Here is a 17,700-nt window from a genome sequence, read left to right as displayed (position 1 = left end):
TTATGCAAAAGAAATGTATGAATTCAACAAAATTTTATGAGATGGACAGTGTTAGTTGGGGTTTCTATTGCTGTGAAGAGACACCATGACCATGACAACTCTTATAAAGGAAAACATTTAATTGTGGTGGCTCACAGTTCTGAGGTTTAGCCCATTGTCATCATGGTGGGAAGCAAGGCAACATGCAGGCAGACATGGTGCTGGAGAAGGAGCCGAGAGTTCTTGCCTCTTGATCCCATAAGCAACAGGAAGTGCTCTGTCTCACAGGGCATGGCTTGAGCATATATATAAGACTTCAAAGCCTGCCTCCACAGTGACCCACTTCCTCCAACAAGACCACACCTACTCCAACAAGGCTATACCTCCTAATAGTGCCATTCCTTTGGAAGGCTATTTTCTTTCAAACTACCACAGACAGCATTTAGTTTTGATGCAACAAAAAAAAAACGCATCTGTGATTATTACCTGTTCCCACTCCGTTTCCATGAGGTATCACTTTGGGTTTGGGTTTGCCAGGTCTTGTGGTTGTTTTGTTCAGAACTATAACAAAATGAGGATTAAACACGTTAGACATTTCCTTACTAAATGTCTGCAGTCAAGGAAAACAAAACTTCTCAGAAAACTGAGTCATTTAACCAGGCGATAAAGTAAGGACAACTCACACACACACAAATATGGTCCAGAATATAGAAACCATGCTCTCTTGTGAAAGTCCTAAACTTTCACAGGCGAGGATGAAAATCTGAGTCTGTACTGAGGCGCTCACTGAGCTCTGATATTTGTTCTTGAAAAGAGTAAGTAGCAAGGGAATTTCTAATTCTGAGTGGGAGATATTTTCCCTTGCTTCCTGTATGTGACAGCAGGCACAGTCCAAAATAGAACTGAAGGAAGATCAGGATTACATTACATCTAGTGAAAAATTGAGACTTGAAATGAGTTTAACATCAAGGACACCATTCATAACTCATGAATTAGTGGTGTCTTTGTAGAAGTCTCTGGGTACTGTCTAACTTCAACAGTCCTTGTATACATCTGCTGTTGAACACTGAGCCATGATACTGCCATGCCATCCTCTTTCCAGATTGCCTGTCTCTTCATTCTCTTCTGATTCCCCTCAGCACCTCAGTTTCCACAAACATAACTCATGGATCACATCGTAAGCACTCAGCCATTGCCAACCATTACTATTTGTTTTACAGAAATGTTTAATCAGTCATATATTAAGCACTCGTCAATGTTTGTAGCACAAAGACACATGAAAATCCCTTCTTTTTTTTTTATAGATTTTTCTACCTAATCACCTCTAGGAGTTAGAGATTATAGACAAAAATGGTTCTCTATGAAGAACTAGGAGTCAAGTGGATCCCCAACAGACAGGCAGAGAACAAAAGTTCTAGGTAGATTAATATGTTTTTCTCATTAACATTTAATATTGCTAACTTCCTGTTCTCCCTCCCCAAGAGAAACAGTTAGTGTGAGTTTAACACCCCCACCCCACACACACTAAGGGACTGCTGGGGTGTACTAATGTAGAGAGACACAATCTACTTTCCTTTCTTTGTCCAGATTATCCAACACTCTGGAATAGCACAAACCAATCAGTTCCCAAGAAACAAAGGAACTCATTCCAATCGCACACAACCCCCTCCTCATATTCCAGCTCTGAGTTCCTTTCCCATTTGGGGACTCTGCCTCTGTGTACTTGGTTGTCTTTGTGTTTCTGCTGTCAACAAGATCTGACTGAGTGATGAAGCCTTGCTTTCCTGCCTTTTTATTCTTTAAGTTAGTGTCAAAGAAAAGAAAGCATTCCTGAACCCTTAGATGACTTCACTCAATTCGCCGCGTGTGTATACATCTAATATACATCACATATACACTTAAATATTATATATGCACATATATTTATATAGTATCTATGCATATATACACATATATTGTGTATAACTGGATATTACATGTATAATATTCAAAGAATATAAAAACATTGCCTCCTTTCCCTCACTGACTTAGAGATACATTCACAGAGACCACACCTTTGTGAATGACTTTCCTCCTTTAGCACTTTAAGAGTACTTAGAATCACAACAGAAAAGGACAGGAAAACACCAGAAAAGTTTTTGCTGGTGCTAAGATGCTGTACCTCAGCACAAGAATCACTTACAATGAAAATTAGTCATTCCTTAAATCCTAAGAAGGGTAGAGCTATGACCTTTCACTGATTTGGTAAGTATGAGGTGTCTCTCAATACAGAGCTATGCTTTTTGTTGTTTATAAATAGCTTTATCCTTTGAAGTGTGAGTCAGAATTTCTTGAAGCAACCTGTTTCAGCAACGGCTGCTTGATTAGACTGCATCCATGTGGAGAGGTTAGAATGTTGCAGGTCCAGAGCTTAACTATTATTCATTTGGGGCTACTAATAGCCCCCCCCATAGTTATTCCTTGCCCACCTCGTGGGCATCCTGTAATTAACAGATAAACCCTTAGGAGTGTATTAGCTAAGAAGACCACCAGCTTCCACCAAATCCAAGGCTAAGAATGTTGTTATCGGGTATCATCTGAGGCTTGTAAGAGACTTTCCCCATCTTCTTGTGCTCTGCCTCTCAAATGTTTCTACCAATTTGTCTTTAAAATGTCCTCATCTATAGCTTTCTTTGTTCTGTTACTATAAAAACTTCATGAAACCATCTCATCATTGGAACACGGTTTGGGAAGACCAGAATGTATAGTCTCAGGTCAGGTCACTCATAATTTTGGCTCCAGAATAAACCATGTCTTTTATTCTTTTGTGATGAGAAATGCTTCTTTTGATGACAGAAGGTATCAAGGAAAACATTCTTTTTGAAACTAAAGCACTCTCTTACTAGAATGAGGCCATTTATTTCCCGAGGCAAAAAAAAAAAAAACATTTGAAAATTGTCATGAAAAATTTAAAGATGTATGAGACATATGAATAAACATCATTAAAATATTTTCATATTTGTTAAGTTTCATAGAGGCCTCTGAATCTAAACATCCATGAAAACCTTTAAGTTTAATTTCTTCAATAAATTAACCCCCTCAATTATCCACAAGGATCAGAGTTTCTGTGTTCCCTTGATTTCAGCTGAAGGGTACATTGTCCCGTATCCCTCCTCTCCCGATCTTTCATCTTTGAGAAGTCTGGCTATTTTGGCTCTTCTCTGGAGCTCCCCCAGCCTGTGACCATGTAGGTCAACAAAGAAAGTAAAACTCTCTTACCTGGCCTGGCATGTGGTCTGTCAGGTATTCTGGGTCTCACAGGAGTCGTGTGCAATCTGTGTGGTGCTGAAATGGAAGATATACTTAATACTCAACAGCTAGTGTCCAAAGACCAACCCACTGATCTTTGTTAGCCTAGGGACCAATAATCAGTACACTTCACATAGAGGTTGAAAGAACATTCTGCTGAAATCACTGTTATTCACTGCCTACTTCATGCGAAAGAGACATGAAACATGTGAAAATACTCATGGCTAAAAAGCAAAGGTATGCAGAGAATGAGGTAGGTCATTTGTAATATTAAGAATCAGTCATTTAGTCCATGCTTTCCAAAGATATTAATTTTATCAGATAGTTCCTTAAAATGATAAATATATAACCTAGCCATTCATCTGCCCAGCCATCTACCTACCCAGTCAGCCAGCCAGCCACCCTTCCATCTATCCAGTCAGCCATCTATCCAGCCAGCCAGCCATCTGTCCACCCTCCCATCTACCCACCCTTCCATCTCCCGCCAATCATTGATCCAGCCAGCCATCTGTCCACCCTTCCGTCTACCCACCCATTCATCTATCCAGCCAGCCGCCTACCCCAACCATTCATCTACCCAGTCATCCATCTATCCAGCCACCCACCCTTCTCAATTAGAAACTACTGTACTGGAGCATTACTTTTCCAAAGAAAGCAATCTTAAGGATTAAAAAATGAAAAAGGAAAAATTAGATTGCCAAGAAAAGTAACAGTAACATGTGGCTGTTATCAAATTGTCATTGCTTGTGAACTCTGAAATCAATAAATCTTCAGTGTTTATGATTGCTATACAGAGGAGTGAAAGAAAATGACACCTGATGTCCAACCTGTCAAAAAAAAAAAGTGAGCAAGGAACATTAGAACTAGCAAGCTGCTTCCTGTTATGTGGGGCCTGCCCACGAAGGAGAAGTAATGAGGCCTCGCTGAGTCGATACCACTGCAGGCAAATACAGGAAATGATACAGTTCTATTTTTGCTTCCTAAGGTATTGAAGTATGTGCTTCTCCTGGAGTCTACAGCCTGTTGCTCTGTGTACACTGCATACTGCGTGTGGATCCCTGCCACAAGTCTCTTGGCGATGCTTTATCTACAGCCAGATTTTTTTTTCTTGTAAACTATACAACTGTTACCTCATTTAATAGTTTTGCTCACATCTTGAGTGGATATTTATTAACCATAAATCAGAAAGCTCTTGCCTGGCAGGCTTTAGAAAATAACACCTGTGAAACAGCTTATACTGCAGCTCTCACTTAGACGCTTCCAATGGGAGGGTTTTGATGACCAGGATTTTGCCACACAGCAGGCCAACAACACAGGCAGATTGGAATCTTCAGGGGCCTGACTGGGGCCATTCCCGGGGTACTAACTGTTGTGAGCAGAAGAGCCGCTGTTATAAAGCATTAGTAGTTCACAGAGCCAAACATGTCTCAGACTGATTTGTAAATGGTTCCCTTTGATTTTCTTTGAGAACCACATAAGTGCAGTCATTTTAGCCCATTTCTGCTCTTAGTGTAGATCCCTCTGAACATTTGATTGCTTCTGCTGAAGAGAACTAATGGAATCAAGGTTCATACTTTCTGCATCATAGAAAATATAGGGATTTTCAAACTTCGTGCAGAAAAGCAGATCAGAGTAGGGCACAGAGCCGTCCAGCAGCAGGGCCATCATTACCTGGACACTGGGGCATAAAACTTGTGTGATCCAGGTTTACTAGGAAGAACTTAAAGAGCCGGACTAAAATATAAATTTAGGTTGTGAGGTATTTGGACAGCTCATCATCCAATAGCATGTGGCCGTGAGAAACCTGCTCTAACTTTAAACCTAAAAAGGAAGACAAAGGAGTTTGTGATTATGTAACCACGTAAACATTGTTGCCACATGTTTTTGGGTTGCCAGTACTACAAAACTGTAAAGATGCTTCATATCTATTAAAAAAATTCTAAGAATATTAAAAATGAAGTATATAAAAACAACATCTAAAATAAACACACAGTGATGATTGAAGCACTATGCTCGGCCGAGTTCCACATGGAGAACCAAGTAAGAGCTGATAAAGTCAAGCAATCAGGATCCCTAATGTGCCTTTGGGTAGGTACACTGCTACAATGTACTGAAAGTAAAACACTGGGCACTTAGAGATGATTTGGTGGGTAAAAATGCTTGCTGCCAAACCTGACAAGCTCGGTTTGACCCCCAGAATCCGTGTGGTGGGAGGAGATGACTAACTCCATTAAGTTGTCATCTGACCACCATGCCATGCCATGGCACAGCCACAAATGCCCTCTCATCGCGCCCATGTTCATCCAAAATAAACACTTGTAGAAACAAAAATAGAATGCAGAGAGAATTGAGCATAAGTTACAGCGCTTTGTGTGGGAACTGTCTTGGTAGATGTGGGGGCAAGGTTGCCACAGAGAAATTAGGGGGGAGAATCTATCAGTGGGGTTCTACTGTGGTTCTAGGGGCACCACTGCTGAGTGGTTGAGACCCCATAGTCTCACGCATCAGTGGTCCACATACAGTTCGAGCACAAGATCTGGAGGAATGATTTTATCTCTTCCTCCAGTCTCTCAGTTGGTCTGTGCTGGATGAGGATTGGCATTAAACAAAGCCAGGGTCCCAGATGACATGAAGGGCCTCAGAGCTCAGGAGAGCTTTTGAGGACCACCCTGTAACACACAGCTGTCTTTATCTGAGCTGCACCACCCCCCATCTGCTTCTAGTCAGGGTGATGTAGGAGAGTCAACTGTCTATGTGCTACTTTCATTGGTTAATAAAGAGACTGCCTTGGCCTTTTAATAGAGCAGAAAATTAGGTGGGCAGAGTAGACAGAACAGAATGCTGGGAAGACAGCAATGAGGCAGATGCCATGATTCCCCTTCCCGAGATGGATGCTGGCTAGACTCATGCTGGTAAGCCACGACCTCATGATAGCATACAGATTATTAGAAATGGGTTAGTCAAGATGTGAGAGGTAGCCAATAAGAGGCTAAAACTAATGGGCCAGGCAGTGTTTAAATGAATACAGTTTCTGTGTAATTATTTCGGGTAAAGCTAGCCGGGCGGCGGGAACACAGCCCGCTGCTCCTATTTACAACATCAGGGTTATTGAAAGGTGTAGGGTTGTGGGTACCCCTCTTCTCCTGAAGAAGGGCTCCTTCCTAGTTATTATTTGATATCTCATGCCTGCTGAACCTAAGGAAAAGATTTGGTACAAAATCAGGAAAATATAAATCCTAGGATGGCAGAGAAGATCCTCAAACTAAGAATTCTCTGGACATGAGAAAAAAACTATAGTACACTATACAATTGTACTAAGACAATTCAGATCAAAGAGGCTTTATGTGACTCCATATAACCATAAAATTTCTATCTAGTAAAATTGTTTTAGTAGGAATTAAAAAAAATCTTTAACCCAATGTTGGCATTCCCATAAAAAAGCAAACCTATCAGATCCATCATTTTTTTTTAACCATTGACAAGAATTCAGGAAGTCTTCAAAAGTAGAGTTTTTTTCTCACTTAGAGATACAAAAGCAGAGTTGAAAGAACATCTTTATATGTTCTTCTTATTATAAATATTTATATATTTGTTGAAGAGCTGCTTTGAGCATGAAGATGATGCTGTCATTCAAAACATTAAAGTTATTTGGAAACAGAATAAAAATAAAATACAAAATCCAGGGAGGGTTGTGGCTATCATAACTGATGGAGTGTCATCAAATAGTAAAGCTGGCACACAGGGCAGGAGAAGGCTATCTTGGTGTTTCTTATTTCTTTGCATATTTGAACACAAATAAGAAGCTAGTAAATACAAATTTTATAAGCTTTGAATAGGAAATTTTAAAATTAAAAAACTTACAAATAAGCAAAGCTTAGAGTTAGAGACTGAGTGTTGTACCACACTCGCCTCACGCTTGCTCAGGCCCTCGTGCTGACGACAAAGGGCCCGCCTGAAACTACATTGATGCTGTTGCTATCATTTTCCTGCTGTTACTTATTACCGTTCTTTCTTTCCTTTCTTTCTCCCCCCTCCCTCCTTTCCTTCCTCTTTCCCTTCATTCTTTCCTTCCATTGTATTTTGCCTTTTAAAATTTTTCTCAGGCTGGCCTGGAACTCATGATCCTCCTGTCCTAACTCCTAAAGGTTGGGATTACAATCTTGAGTCACCGTACTAGGCTCTTGTTGATTTCCGACTTCGTCCATCCATGTGCTCCCTCAAATTAGAATTGGTAATGAACAGAATAAAGTTATCTGTCTTCCGATTCCTTCTAAAGTTTGCTTTTGTTTTATTTGCTTTGGCTTTCTACCATTTAATACAAATGAGCAAAAAGGATCATCCAAACAGCAGCAATAATAACACTAGAGCATTAGAAACCAGCAAATGTTTATAACCCAGTGAGGTTAGACGCTGTAATGGAAAAGACTTCTGAGAATATGAAGACTACGTCTGCAGGTGAGTTCTTTTCCCCAGAGACAGGGCACTACAAGCAACACGCTGCCAAATGTCTAACCACTCTCAATACTTAATAAATGACTTTTCTTATTAAAAGCTTTTCTCAGCTCATGATATCATTGAGTTTTATTCCAGTTTTGGAGATGAGGGGAGAAAAAGGAAGAAGAGGGGAGAGGAAAGGAAAGTAGGAAGATGAAGATGAAAGTCAGACTCATGAAAGTTAAGCAAGGGGAAAAACCTAGAGACTTTTGAGTTAGTTATCAGCAGCCTGCAGCCAACAAGACATTCGAGGCACCAACCAAAGAAGCTGTATATACAAGTGGAGTTCAGTTTGCCTGAGGTCCTTCATCTTTAATATAAAAACAGTCAAGCAGTTCACTGTGGTGGGGAACCACCATCTGAAAGCAAAATTTATTTCTTGGTTAAAGGAAAATAAAAAAAAAATTCTCTCGAAGGGTGGAGGAACAGCATTACCCCGAGTTGTCTTTGCCAATTCAGTCGTTCGTGGAATCTTAGTTGTGAAGATTGCCTGGGTAGAATGGTCTGTTTGTTCTAGGGAAAAACATAGCAGGATACCTTGTTTTTAACCATCACCATGAACACAACAAAGAGCAAAGCAAAAAATAACAGTCAACTCAAGTTATTTGCTACTGCTTTTGTAGTAACTTCAAGGGAATGCGTATGTGAATGACTGTTGTTTTTGTTGTCCTGTTATTTTAGTGATTATTATAGGACTGATGAAGCAGCTTTGGAACAGGATCATTCTGCTTGGTGTGGTTTCCTACACTAGAGATTGAACCCAGGGCATCATATATGCTATGTGAGTGCCCTACCACTGAGCTAAAGGCCCAAGATAGCTGTTTGATCCTTGGGTGCAAGCAAAGTTTGAAAATACCTTAAATGTCTATGTATCTATATTTTTGTTACTTTCATATTCCACAAGTTATATGCAGAAATTAAATAGGTCACATGAAAAGATGTTTATTTCAATCATAGAAGAACTATCCTTTTATTTTCTATATGTCAAAATGAAAATTATGTTTACTGACGTTCAGACATGTCTGTCTTGATAAAATATCCTCATATTATCCTGAACTTATTACATCATAATGACAAAGTATATTATATTGTTTACTCTGCCACCTAAAAATGAAGGAAATAGCTGAAGGCAGTCATAATACCCTCTTTTTTCTTTCTGTCCCAGTTTATCCTCTTGATTCAATTTTTGGGAAAGAGATTTGTGATAGTTGGCAGGTAGTGTCTCTTTCTTTAATAAATCAAGAAGCATATTTTAAAGGGAAGTAGAAGTGAGATGATGTATATTCAGTGGTAATTGTCAGGTCTATTTGCTCATTCTATTTAAGTTTTCTTCTTTCAGATGGACCTCATTTAAAATATAGTCAGCTGCTTCATCTCTCTCTCTCTCTCTCTCTCTCTCTCTCTCTCTCTCTCTCACACACACACACACACACACACACACACACACACAGAGAGTGATGAATTTACTTGAAAAGGAATAAAGCAAGGACAAGAAGACTACTGAATGAAAGGAGTCTGCTGGGTGCAAGTAGGGAAGGACTGAGGAGCCAACAAGCATGAGCTGGGGAAGTTCTGCATCATTTTCAGGCATGACTCAGCAAATGTGTCTCCACAACTGTGGACATATTTATGTTGAAATCCTCAAAAGCATATCAAGATCGTACCAACTGCTTTCTTTGCTGATCTACCGTCTTCAGCAGGCAGCCTATAAGCTCTGCGGGCATCCTATGATAAAATCCTCTCTAGATCAGGTGTAGTATAAATAGATGAAAATGCCATGGAAATAATTGCTTTGAGATACCATTTGAGGGACAATGGCAAGAAAACCACCTTATCACTTTCAATACAATTTTTCAAAAGGTTTTGATTCAGGAGAGCTGACTCTACTTGGAACTTGACTACCAAGATGCTTGTAGACATTCGTACGGAAAGCCATGCAATGGGAAAGTTAAATAAAATGAGCAATGTAACTCTAGATGCACTCTTTAAGTGATAAGTCCCTTGTGGAGAAAAATAATATAAGTTACCCCAGGTGGTTTGTAGCTCCTCTTGACTAGGTGGTGGTGAAGTTACAGGTGTGGAAGAAATGTCCCATGTCTCTAAGGGTGCTGCAAAAGAAAAGTACTAAGTTGGTAAACTTTTAATCAAAGCCAGCAATAAACTAGAATGGTATGTCAAGAGACACCTTCATTTGAAATATAAGATGGAAAACATCTCATGAGTGAGGAAGTAGAAAGTTGGTGTGTACAGGACTCTCAGGAGAAAGCAATGGAATGTTAGTATAATGGCTCTTAACCATTTTCTACCAGGAGGCCCAATAAAGGATATTCTGTTTGGCCCACTGCACAGGAGACCTGGTCAAGATGGAGTGTGGTTCGGACACCTGCCTGGTCTTCTTCAGGTTGTAGCTGTCTCTCTATCACCCCAAAGCAGAGAGGAGTACAAAACTGTCGGGATGAGCATTTTGAATCTGTTTTTGGTTTAGTTAGACAAGCAAATTAATGGTAGTTTCATATTTTGACCAAATTATCACTTTCTTACATCATCTTCTAAGCGCTGACATATGCTAGTCTGTTGCAGCAGTGCAGCTGAGAACCATTAAACTAGCAGGAATATGAACTGGACAGGAAACAGGGTAAGTGGAATCGTGGAGTTAAATGAAGGCTCTGTAATGAGCCTTCCTGGGCTTCTCCTGAGAAAAATCTTTCAACACTGAAACCATACTTTTCTTTACTTGAAACAATGGTCACTGTGAGAATGACATTATGAAATGAACTGAGAAGAGGAGATTCTTTGAACATTCAAGAAAAACCTGTGATCTTGGCGGGAACAAAGAAAGCAAGCAAGCTGGTTGGTTAATATGAGAGTAGCATTACCTATTGTTGGCTTTGGTGGCTCAGCTCTAAAGGTAACAGGAGGCAGAACTACGCCAAAAGTAAACAGAAGAAACGTTATGAAAATTACTATAACAAAGTCAAATTATTTCTCTTCTAGATATAGTTATTTATAAACTTGAATATCCTCTAAGAACCATAATAAATATAACAAAGCTCTACTAGATTCTACTCAAGGAAATTAGTTAAATAAATCTTTATTTTATTCACCAGCCATCATTTTGAGGAAAACATGAATGAGCAGGCAAACTATTTCTTTTTTTGCCTAAAACCCATAAACCCATAAGGTTATCTCAGCTATTAAGTTTCAGCATGATCTCTACTTCAGTAAAAATTTCCAAAGCAAATAAAACTATTATGTAAGTTTTTCTCTATTTAACCATGAAAAACTTTTAACAGGATTATATAATTGAACTACCTCTAAGAAAACATATATTTCATAACCACACTTTTCTATATCACAGCATATCTATCTATCTATCTATCTATCTATCTATCTATCTATCTATCTATCTACCATCTATCTATTAGGATTTCGAAAATATAAATATACTTTCTAAGTAAGAAAATCAAATTTTTTTTTTACCAGTTTCACTATGAGAGCTCTCAGGGTCTTTTTTATGGGAAAGTTGTTCATCCGTTGGTACTGAAAGAAAAAAAAATCATAAAACACTGCATAGTAATGGAGTGAACATAATCCTCAAATGTCAAAATCCCTAAAACGTGAAGGATGCAAAAGCTAAAGAGCCATGCTTTAGAAAAAAAAAAATGACCATTTTTTCAAAATGGAAGCTATGACTTCCTAGAGGAGAATGTGGTTGCAGTGAACAGAGAAAAAACTGGTCATAGTTCGTGTTGAATTCTCCTTCAAAAAAGAAAAGCAAGAGAAGAGGAAATGGATAATTTAGACACAGGGAGGTGGGTTTCCCTTAGGTTGTTTTCAAAACTCTCAAAAAGAAAAGTGTTTGAGCTGAGCTGGTAGCTGCCATTTGATGCTCACTAAGATTCAGACAGCGATAGACAACACGCTATGCTAGGGGAGCGAATAAAAGGTTCACAAGCTCACTATGACAAAAGACAAAAATCTTGAACACCTATGAGGGGACAAAATTTCATTGTAAGTGACACTCAAAACTTACTGTGGAAAGAAAAGTCAAAAGGAACTAGTGACTGGCCATTAGACAAGGCTGCATGTGAAACTCATGACTGTGGTCAGGACGGAATACATGCTGAACCAACACACTACTGCCAACTCCTGCCATCTTCAGTGGCAAGGCTTCTTGTGCACTGGGTATTATGCATGCCCGACATATGAGAATACCCGTAAGTTCAGCTAAATAATAGATCAGCTCACATTAGTTGAGTCAACACGCTGTCGAGTTGGAGCATGTTGGCCACCGACTATCTTACTGGGGGAAATACCAGAATGACATCCTCTTACTCATATCAGATCTCTAATCCAAAACTTTTCAGGATACTTCTTAATCTCAGGGCCTTATATAAGGAGGCCCTGCCTAAGCCCACTCTCTAAAGCAAAGAGTTCCTCCCACACTGAGGATTTGCAAAACACCAGTATCTCTGTGGTAGGCAATGTGATTTGTCTTGTATCTTATCGGAAGCTTGAAAAATTCGGATTCAGGCAGGAGGATGATGAAGAAACCTTCATTTTTAGGCAGCTAAGCACAATTTAAGATGGGTTGTCTAGAATGGAATCCCTGTTTTGACTGGGGAGAGAGGACTGGTTTACCTCACATGTCACATCTGTTCTTACTTCAGGCTAGTACTGACTCAATTACAGCTGTGGAATTTGGTACACTGAATAATTAAATCAAAACTTTACTTAACCTAGGCATGATGGCACACGCCTTTAATACAAGCACATGGGAGGCAGAAGCTAGAAGACGTCTATGAATTCCCGGTCAGCCTGATCAGAAGATTCATGAGTTTAAAGGGAAAAAAGAATCCAGTGGAATTTGCAAGTGTAATGCTTTTACTTATTTATATACTATAGGAAAAAATCAGTAGTTCACAAAGTTGAAGAAAATCCACCCCAATATCAAACTTTCCTCCTTTTCCACTTGGTGTTTTGGGAAATACATTTCCAACTTTAAATCAAACTCAACATTTACTTGGAGGCTGAAGGAGGAGGCACTGGAATTTACAGACCGTGAAGATGCTAAGACTGCACTAAATGCATATTAATCCCAGTACAGGGCGACACAAGGGAGAGCTGGGATTAAGGCAGTAAGGGAAAGATGTGCTCCTAACAAACCCACCAGACTGTAAACACATTAGTCGCTGCAGCTTTAGTGAGCTGAAGTGTTTAGAAGAGGCTAACGTGGATTCCAGCTGCTGACGCAGACATTTTCCTTCTCCGTGTGACGTGATGATTTAATAAACTGCGGCGCAAACTCGCTAATGCAGGGAAAGTCAGGGGAAGGGACAGCAGCAGCGCGACTCCCAGGAAAGGCCTAGGAATCGTGTTCCTACTTGATCCCCTGCAACTGGAGTCATAATTCCCCCTGTGACTTTTATCAGTATATTAAATCAAATGAGATTAGAATCCCTATAGCCTGTCCTGAGGGCATGTCATAAACATAAATGGTGATGATTTCTCTGAGATGGCAGTTTTGATTTCCTTATACTTCCTTTAGTATATCATTAGTATAGATAATTATGTTAACCAATTTATCATTAATATCAACTATCTAATCAGTTATGTGAACCATCTGTTTAGGTAAACTGGGTCTCTCTAGGGAAAATGTAACCATCGAGGTAATGTCATAAGGGGACAAGTGTAAAATGTGTATGCGTGGGTGCTTCACTAGAGTTTGTGAGGAAATCAAAACACTGCTGTTTGAGACAGCTGGTAGACTATGGCCTGTAAGGCAGCAACCACATCACCCATCTTAGAAACGTAAAACACGTAGACACTGTGGGTTTTTCACCTCAAGACTCCCCATTTCTCTGTTCTAGCTTTATGGTTTTACAATTAGCATGAGAGGGGCCAGGACTCCCACCCTTTGGAGGACACTGCCTAGGCTTTCCTTGTGTTACTTACTGGACCACCTCCTTCAATCCCTTTTAAGGCTAACATTTGTTATTAATTCCTATCATAGGTTGTTGTAGTGGGTTTTGACACAGGGTTCCATGTAGTCCAGGCGGTTCTCAACTCGCTATGTAGTTGGGGCTGACTTTGTATTTCTGATCCCTTTGGGTCCAGTTCCCAAGCACTGTGACTGTGACTTTTCTTTTTAGTACTAGGGACTGAACTTAGGACCATGGGCATGGCAGCCAAATTCTCTATGACTAAGAAACACTCAACTATTCTCTCCTATAGTTTCATCAATAATTCATATTTCTCTTTCCGTGAGTTCCTTCCCCTCTACCTATAAAACTATTCAAATGTTCCAAAGCCCTACCAAAACCCACCAACAGTAAAACAAACAACAAACTTTGGTCTAGGAAAAACATTCTGTTCTTGGCATAATTCTCTCCATTTCACTGTAATAATAGCTTTACTACATGTGCGATTAGAATTCTTGAGATACCTATGAAAATAAAAACCACTAGGGCACATGACAGAATTAGGCAATTAAATTAATCTCACATAACTCACCTGTTTCAGTGCCTGTGTGTGGGAAAGCAGGGATAGCTTAAATACAAAATAAGATATTTACCGGATTTAGTGTCTGTCACTTCAAGACTTGGTGGCAGTTTTGGTTTGGAAATAGTGTGTTGAGATCCCCTAGGAACTGAAAGAGAGAACTCAGATCATGAGTTGCTAGGGTTCCTTGTTTCTGAGTCATGCTAACACATCAGTCCTGATGGGGAATAAGCTTTAACTGTAATAAGGAACAAGATAGCAGCGATAGAGTCAGTGAATAATGTAAGTTTTAAAATAGATCAGGTAGAAGTCCAATGAAAATTCCTTGTTGTTGGAAAATGAAGTCTGAGAAATCACAGCATTTGACAAATCATCATGATAAAGGGATAAAGAGATTTTTTTTAATCGTCACATCAGAGGAGCCAGGAATTAACTTAATATAGGGCTTCTTTTTCTTTCTAGATATGCTTGCTTGACTTGGGTTGATGACTGGGGTCATATTAAGTACTAGAGCTGAGAGTTGCCACAGACTCCAAGGGCCAGACATGATCACTGTACCCAGACCCCAAGCTTTAGAAACTCAAGTTCTTTGGGTCAGATTTTGCTTTGCTTCTTATTGTTAGTTGGAGATAAAACACCTGTCCTCCAGGGTGAGTGTGAGACCCAGGAGTGACATGTCCAAATGATGTGGCAACTGTGCTAGCCTAAAGTTCCGTCGACTTCCCTGGATCTTCATACATTTGGCACCAAAGCAGCTAACTACAGCTTGTTTTTCACTATATTTTACTTCTACAAAGTGGTGTCCATAAGTTTGATGGGTATAAGATCTCTTAGTATGAAATTAATTTAGGGTCATTATTACCTATGAACACAAAACTTTATTTGCTTTATTGGCTTATAATATTTTGAATAATGATTGGCTCTAAATTTTGAGTTTCTATTTTATCTTGAAGAACCAACTACAAATATGAATTTTGTAATTTATTTCACAGATATACTCTGATATAGCCAGAAAGATAACCTACCTATTACAAAATTTTATACTGAGAAAAGTGGCAGGTAAACAAGTCTGTGTTGTACATTGAGATACACAGTAGTCTTAGTGACCCTATGGTGAACTGATCACGCATGCAGAGCGTTCACTCATGCAGACGGCCTCTGAAATGCAAAGGCAACAGTTGAGAAACTAGGATCTGAAACATTTATTTTTCACATATTTTATGGGACTGGCAAGGCAGATCGGTGAGTAAAGGGTCTTGCCACTAAACCTCATGACCTGAGTTTGATATTCAAAATTGACATGGTTGAAATAAACAAGTTCCTAACATTTTTCTCATACTTTCACACTTGTGCAGTGGCACACACATGCGTGCACACACACACACACACACAAAGATGATAAATAAAAATGTAAAAAAATGTAAAACAATATTTTACAGTACTTACATGCACATACACACGTCCTCGAGAGCCTATAGAAACCTAATGTATTATTTGGATTGGTTTTTTAAGAACCATGTTCTCATGCTGAAAGGGAGAGATTTAACTTCTATCACTTTAAACATCATTTTAACATTGTAACACATTTTGATTTTCATGTAGTTTTTCCTTATGTTAAATGAGACTGAAAAGGTCAGGAGCATTTGGCTGCAGCTGCTGTCCACTGGAAAGGCTTGTGAACTAGAAGTTGCCTCAGCTGAAGCAAAACCAAGAGCCTCTCTCCCGATAGTTTGGTAACCCCTAGCTTTGCAGAGTGAGCACGGAGTGACTGGGTTGGCTCTAATCACACTGTGCTTATGCACCTTGTGTTGGTTAAAGAGCTAATTTAAAATGAAACAAATTTAAAATTTATGGGTTAATAACAGGAAATCATAGCAGGATCCCAACTTACTGTACTGAAATTTATTAAGTACAAAGTATTCCTCAAAAAGATAAAATCCTTAAAATGGTTTTCTAGTAGTTTACGTCCCCTCACTTAACTTGGCAGCCAGGAATTAATAGTCTGGAAGCTTGAATTACTAGGATTTCTTACTTTATCATTTTCTTATTTTCAAAACTTCCATTTATTCTTTTCTATTGCTCTTGTCCTGTGTTGTATGTTCAATAAAATCTTGACAGCTGCTCACCATGATTAGAATTTTATAGTTAGGTTATAAATTTTATACCAACAAATTTAACGTACCTTATTTTCAATAAAAGTTTTTTAAAAAAATTTGAAATATTTATCCTTGTTTTATTCACTAATTACTATTTCTTAATGAATCATGAAGCATTTTTACCACTACTCCACATATCTCAATATTCTGAGGATTCTTTGTGATTTAAAAGTAGTAAGTCTTTGGAGGAATGTTGCATTTGTACCTTCACATATTTACATTTCAAAAATATTATTGTCACAATAAAATTTAGTAATTAATATGAACAGTTTAATAATACACAAATTAGGGCAAATTTTTAATTACTAGTGAGATATAAAATATAGAATAGTCTTTGAATCAATTTTCTTAAAAAAGATTAAGAAACAGAATCAAATAGCAGAGATCCTGAAATTATCTAAACTATTGCTGGTAGGATTCAAGAATTACCACCTGGGCCAAGGCTAAAATTGATGCTGACATTTTCTTTTCTTGCTTGTAGCCCATCAGTGACAGTAGCATTCCTCCCCTGTTTAGTGGCTAGATGGACCTCAGGTCATTTTTGGAAGCAGGACTTAGGTTAGTAGAAGCACATTCTTGGACAGCAGAAAGGCCAGGAAAAGAGCCTAAATTTGTAGGGAAAAGGGGGTAAGCAGCTCCTCTAAGGAAACCCGCTATTGGACCTCCTCATCCGAAACAGTAAGAGGTTAGGAAAGCTTTCTGGATTAAACATGCCTAGTGATGTGTTTTCTGATGAATTCCAGAAATAATGATAAATACTTTAGGTTTCCCAGAAAGGGGAACTTCTTTGACAATAGCTAAAACCTCAGTTTGTTGTAACTGAGAAACTCATTAACTTTAAGTCTTAGAAGTTAAAGCATAAACTTGGTAGTTACCTGGCGGTTGTGGTGAGATTCTTGGGCGTGGTGTTGTTTTGAGCTTGTGGGGAGTACCAGGTGTCTGCCTGGGAGCTAAAAGAAAGACAAAGATTCACAGATTTTGAGCCCTTGACCCTTCCCAGAACTCCTGTGTTTTCTAGAAGCTCAAAGGTATTTGCGGAGTGACTGAAGATAAATAAACCCAGTAAATGCTGTCCAAAATCTTCAGAGAGCTGCAAAGGAGAGGGAGATTATGGATATAGGATAAAAGAAACAGATTAAACATACCTCAAATTTCAGCTTACAAAAGAGAACTGTTGGTGTTTTAGAAATACCCACTTCAAATACTTTTAAAATAGGTTAACAATGAAGCACACCATAACCGTTGTCTCATTACTAATCCACGTTATCATAAATATGCAGGG

General features: G+C 38.9%; 1 protein-coding gene across 17 annotated transcripts in view; it reads right to left on the bottom strand.

The window, feature by feature from the left end:
- Nucleotides 1–17,700, bottom strand: part of Abi3bp (ABI family member 3 binding protein) — a 213,545-nt gene that overhangs the window by 27,632 nt on the left and 168,213 nt on the right. For 16 of the 17 annotated variants that reach the window (XM_087900842.1, XM_087900875.1, XM_087900880.1 and 13 more), the window contains 8 exons: nt 17,294–17,368; nt 14,336–14,410; nt 11,242–11,301; nt 10,638–10,685; nt 9,789–9,869; nt 8,197–8,274; nt 3,238–3,303; nt 466–540 (listed from right to left, as the gene is read on the bottom strand). In XM_087900842.1, the coding sequence (XP_087756968.1) occupies nt 466–540; nt 3,238–3,303; nt 8,197–8,274; nt 9,789–9,869; nt 10,638–10,685; nt 11,242–11,301; nt 14,336–14,410; nt 17,294–17,368 (558 nt within the window). The remainder of the gene's footprint in view (nt 1–465; nt 541–3,237; nt 3,304–8,196; nt 8,275–9,788; nt 9,870–10,637; nt 10,686–11,241; nt 11,302–14,335; nt 14,411–17,293; nt 17,369–17,700) is intronic. The other variant, XM_087900923.1, reaches the window with a different exon arrangement.

The sequence above is a fragment of the Myodes glareolus genome, chromosome 2, assembly GCF_982192425.1.
Source record: "Myodes glareolus chromosome 2, mMyoGla1.1, whole genome shotgun sequence".
Classification (NCBI taxonomy): domain Eukaryota; kingdom Metazoa; phylum Chordata; class Mammalia; order Rodentia; family Cricetidae; genus Myodes; species Myodes glareolus.
This window is presented reverse-complemented; position numbering and strand designations above follow the sequence as displayed.